At 45.0% G+C, this 5,000-nt stretch overlaps 1 protein-coding gene across 2 annotated transcripts in view; it reads left to right on the top strand.

Moving 5' to 3' along the window:
* LOC133656056 (collagen alpha-1(XXVII) chain A-like) overlaps positions 1-5,000 on the top strand; it is a 131,688-nt gene that overhangs the window by 22,493 nt on the left and 104,195 nt on the right. For both annotated transcript variants that reach the window (XM_062056844.1, XM_062056843.1), the window contains exon 5: positions 2,773-2,826. In XM_062056844.1, coding sequence (XP_061912828.1) covers positions 2,773-2,826 — 54 coding nt within the window. The remainder of the gene's footprint in view (positions 1-2,772; positions 2,827-5,000) is intronic.

Below are 5,000 nucleotides of genomic sequence, written 5' to 3'. Positions count from 1 at the left end.
GGGTGGGATGCTGTTGCCATAACATGAAACCTAAGGAGCTATACCTCTTAAGTAAGTAGGATTTGGCCAGAGCGAAGTTGTTACCGCAGGAACCACAGTGACGTCCTGCGTAGCCGCTAAGGCCTCTGCCTTTTTTATTGGGCAGCGCACGGGCCCGCGCACCGCACCCTACCCTCGCCTTCTTTAATTAGACACCTGTTCCAGGCAAGACATGTAGCGCTCTACCCAAATACAGAGAAAGAAAAGAAAAAAAAACGCTTGTGCCAGCCTGTTTCTGCAAGTGTACTCCCCAAACCACACTGTGAAACATGTAATTTAAACATGTTTGGTTTGTGTTAATGTATTTTGGGCACAGCAACATCTAGCTAACACTGTCTGGATGCACACACACACACACACACACACACACACACACACACACACACACACACACACATAGTCCGGAAGGGGTGCTCAGCATCTGCATGCAAACCGACAATGAAAGGCCGAAGAGATTGTAGGGAGGCAAGATCATTAAAAGTAGAGAATCCCTGGAATGAAAATAGCCAGTGTGTGAAAACATGAACCAAAAAGCAAATCTAAGTCTGCTGGTCATTTTTTAAAACATGTTTCACATCCAGTGGATTACGACCATTCACCGAGTGAATCAGACCTCATGAAAGAGCATGTTATTCAGCACAAGTCGAAGTTCAAAGGCAAATTTACTGCCCTGCTTGCGCATGCCAGTGAACATGTACTCTTGTATCAATCAATGTCAATCATCTGAGCAATACATTAAAGGGGTCATGGTATGGTTTTTTTCTACATTTAAAACACTTCCTTGAGGTCTATAAAACATGTAATGGTGGTTCTTGGTCAAAACATTGCATATTATGTTTCACAGAACATCTTTAAGCCACTTTCTGACCGTCTCTTCCGGATGCGCCGTTATGTGGGCTGTCTTATTTACGTGGCTCTACTCCGAAAACGTCTTCTGCCGTCATTTGTTGTAGGTTTTAGTGCGTCTACTGACATAAGTTACAACTATACGCTAATTTGAAATATAAATGGCAACAGTGGAGTATGCATGCGCATGTACGAGCCAGTCTGCACCACAACAAGAGGATAGCGAAAAAAGGAGGTTTTTGACTAACTTAACGTCGGACTTCAATGGCGGACGCGCACAAAGTTCTTTGAATAAAACTGTACCATATAAGGAGATATCGGCTGACTTCACCATTGGAAAAAATCTCACATTTTGGGCAAATTCCAAATGGGTCGTTTGTAGGACTTATGAAGGAAGGCAAGATTGTTTTATAGATATCTTCGCTATGCGTCCATGGTTTGATTTAAAATGTTCGCAACTTATGCAGATCCCAGATACACAAAAACAGGTACTAATAGGTGAGAAAAGTTCCATCCATCCATCTATCTTCTTCTGCTTGTCCGAGGTCGGGTCACAGAGAAGCTCAGACTTCCCTCTCCCCAGCTTTGTCCAGCTCCTCCCGGGGTACCTCGAGGTGTTCCCAGGCCAGCTGGGAGACACAGTCCTCCCAACGTGTCCTGGGTCGGACGTGCCCTCATCACCTCCCCAGGGAGCCATTCAGGGGACATCTTGACCTGATGCCAGAGCCAACTCATGTGGCTCCACTCGATGTGAAGGAGCAGCGGTTTTACTCTGAGCTCCTCTCGAATGACAGAGCTTCTCACCCTATTTCCAAGGGAGAGCCCTGCCACCCGACAGAGGAAACTCATTTCAGTCGCTTGTACTCGTGATCTTGTTCTTTCGGTCACTACCCAAAGCTCATGACCGTAGGTGAAGATAGGAACGTAGATCGACCGGTAAATTAGGAGCTTTGCCTTCTGGCTCAGCTCCTTCTTCACCATGACGGATCGGATCGGTAAGAAAAGTTGGTTTTGCATTCCAGGTCCCTTTGAAGTTACAGTAATTATCCAAGGTGATCTGTTTATCAAAACAAATAACTGATGCTGCAGACCACAAAATGATCGACTTCCGTAGTGGTTTCGGCTCACCTCGATGAACCCTGACGGCTCTTTCAGGCAGTTGTGGCACTTTTATCGCCCTCTCTGACATGCTTGACCCTTGACCTTGCATAGGGGGGAGGTGTGAGGCGGTGATGCCACACCACGTGAAGAGCAGGGGCTGAGGTCAGAGATCGACAGGAAAAAAGAGAGGAGAGATGAATGGTGGAGGTGTAGTGAAGCCTCCCGTGGATGTGTCAAACAGTTGCTGTTGGAGTTAAAGACTAATGGATTGTTGAGTCTAAACTCAGCTAAACAGTCCGATTGTTTCTCCAATCAGCTGAACGCTGCTACCCTTTTCCTGTTTGCTCGTTTCCACAACAACAGCAGCAGCTGACGCAAATGCGAGCATGCTTTGGCAGACAAATTCAAAATGTTTAGCAGCGAGGAGATCTGCATTGCTCATTAAGGTTCTTGACAAACGTGTCAGTGTGCATCGGGGGCTGAGGAGCTGGAGGCAACAGGGTGCAGGAAAACCACATCCATATGGTGGAGCTACTCATTTTCCATACGCTTCAAACCCCCCCAACGGCACTGATACTGAATACCACAGCACCCAGCTCACAAAAGGTAGAAGGAAAAGAGGTTGAAATAGCATGAAGGCTGAAGTTCTCCAGACAGTTTGTGAACCCCAAAAGCTTCTTCTTCTTCTTCTTGCGCTAACAGTAGCAAGGCTAAAACCACTCTTTGGCAATATGCAAAATGGTCGTGTGTGGCATTTGAGTCATGTCTGTTGTCTTTCTTCCGCAGGGTCCTCCGGGTCCTCATGGAAACCCTGGCCGATCCGGTCCACCTGGTCTCAAGGTAACTTTTCTCCCTTGCTCCGATCCTTGTGACGGTAGCTGACGTGAGTTACAATGCTAGGAGGATGTGTTGCATTTGTTCTCCATCATCTGACAAGGGGCCAAATAGTTTTTTTATGACTGAAAACACTCATGGCGGCGCTGCCTCAACCTGACAGTTTCAGACGTTTAAACATATGTGCAGCAGGCGTCAATGTCAAGGTTCACTGCTTTATTTAGCAAGGTTTTTTGGTTTTTTTGCTCCCTTGCGGTTCCGCCTATTTTTTGCTTTCTGTGTCAAATACAGTGGAAGGCATTTGTGCTTGTAGCCTGTGTGATGTTCTTGTGTCTTATAAGAGAGGCAGTGTTCTTTCTTTCATTTGCATCTTGACGGACGGACGTGAGGGCAAAATGGAAACACTTGTTGGTAGAAAGTAAAGACGGCTCCAATTTTAACGTGTGAAAACAGGAGACGAGCTCGCCCAAAGTAAATTGTGGGTTTTTCTCATTGGATTGGTTTGTCCTCCTTTGCAAACACCTTGACATCTGTCTGTGTGTTGTGTGCACAGAAACAAGGTATTGCATTTAAAATATTGTACGTGGGTGACGTCCATTAGCGGCACCCTAACCTCCCCACAGGCCCCATATGTCCTCCGCATCAAAATGTAGCAAATTGTTTTCATTAAATTTTTTGGTTATTTGTTGCAAACAATCAGACTAGCCAATCCACAGCTAGTTGCAGCTTACATAAACCTAATGTTTTCTCACTTCTTGGTGTGTTTTCAAGTGTAACGGAGGCCAGCTAGTGTGGCAGGGCCATGTGTACCCTTGTAAACCTCACTCCCGACAACTTCAAAAGTTGTGCTGGCTGTTGTTTTGATAGCCCGGGCTTCTAGCTCAGTAGTCTGCTCTCTCGCCTCTCATGCCCGCAACCTGGGTTCACGAGAGAGAGTGCGAACACAACCCCTACACATAAGCATCATAAACAAAGTTTTTGATGTTTCTTTTACACCCTCGTTTTTGTTCTTTTCCAGTTCATAAATGAAACAGAGTTGTAAATGGCAGGGAGTCTACTAGGTGGTGACTTGCGTGCGCTAATTTACCCAACACCGGCTTTGAAGTGTGGGGGCCTGTTGTTGGTGGTATCTGCTGACAATGATGCTACACATTAGTGTGTTGCAGGGCAAAAGTGTTCCATGCCCACGGGTACACATCAGGTGCGTTTCTGGTCTTTTATTTAATGCAGGGGTGTCACAATTTTTGCCACTGAAGGCCGCACACTAAAAAATCAGAGCATGCGGGGACCATTTTCATATTTTCAATTTTTTGAAACCATTACAATATATATATATACATATATATACATATATATATATATATAAGGGGTGTAACGGTACGTGTATTTGAATTGAACCGTTTCGGTACGGGGGTTCCGGTTCGGTTCGGAGGTGTACCAAACGAGTTTCCACACGGACATATTAAGTAGCGTAGCGCACGTTGTGTAAACAATGCACAACACACGGCATGCTAGCAACGACCGGGCTATGACAACATATAAAAGCCAGAGCTGGAAGACCCTCCTGCCTCGTTAAGATCTCCCGTTTGGGAACACTACAGCTGCGCGGTGCGGAGGACGGAGGTTTGCCGACATTGTTCAGCAGCGGTAAGGCATGTTTCTGCCAACACGTCAAACATGCTAACCCATTTGAAGCGGCACCACCCCCAAGTGAACATCGCTTCAACAAAGATAAAGACGAGCAAACAGCTCCCACCTCTTACTGCCAAGTTAGCCACGCTGGGGGGGAAAGAAAAGTTAATCTGAGGCTGAGTTGACGTGATACTGTTTAATGTTGCACTTTTAATTAAATAATTTTTGTCATGTTATTTAATCTGAGCAACAACTTGAGGCAGTTTATTGTTGATTAACGAGGACCCCTACTTAAACAAGTTGAAAAACGTATTCGGGTGTTACCATTTAGTGGTCAATTATACGGATATGTACTTTACTGTGTAATCTACTAATAAAAGTCTCAATCAATCAATCAAAAAAAGCACTTTATATGTAGAAAAGTTTTGTTAAGAAACCATTCTGGGCCTTATCTCATTTAGTTTTTATTTTATATATGTTGTCCACATTAACCCTGGCTATGGACCCTGTGTGTATATGTATGTTATGACATTGTTTACAAATTTGGT

This window comes from Entelurus aequoreus, linkage group LG08 (assembly GCF_033978785.1).
Source record: "Entelurus aequoreus isolate RoL-2023_Sb linkage group LG08, RoL_Eaeq_v1.1, whole genome shotgun sequence".
In the NCBI taxonomy this organism is placed as follows: Eukaryota; Metazoa; Chordata; class Actinopteri; order Syngnathiformes; family Syngnathidae; genus Entelurus; species Entelurus aequoreus.
Note: the sequence above shows the minus strand (reverse complement) of the source record. Positions and strands in the feature narration are given on the sequence as shown.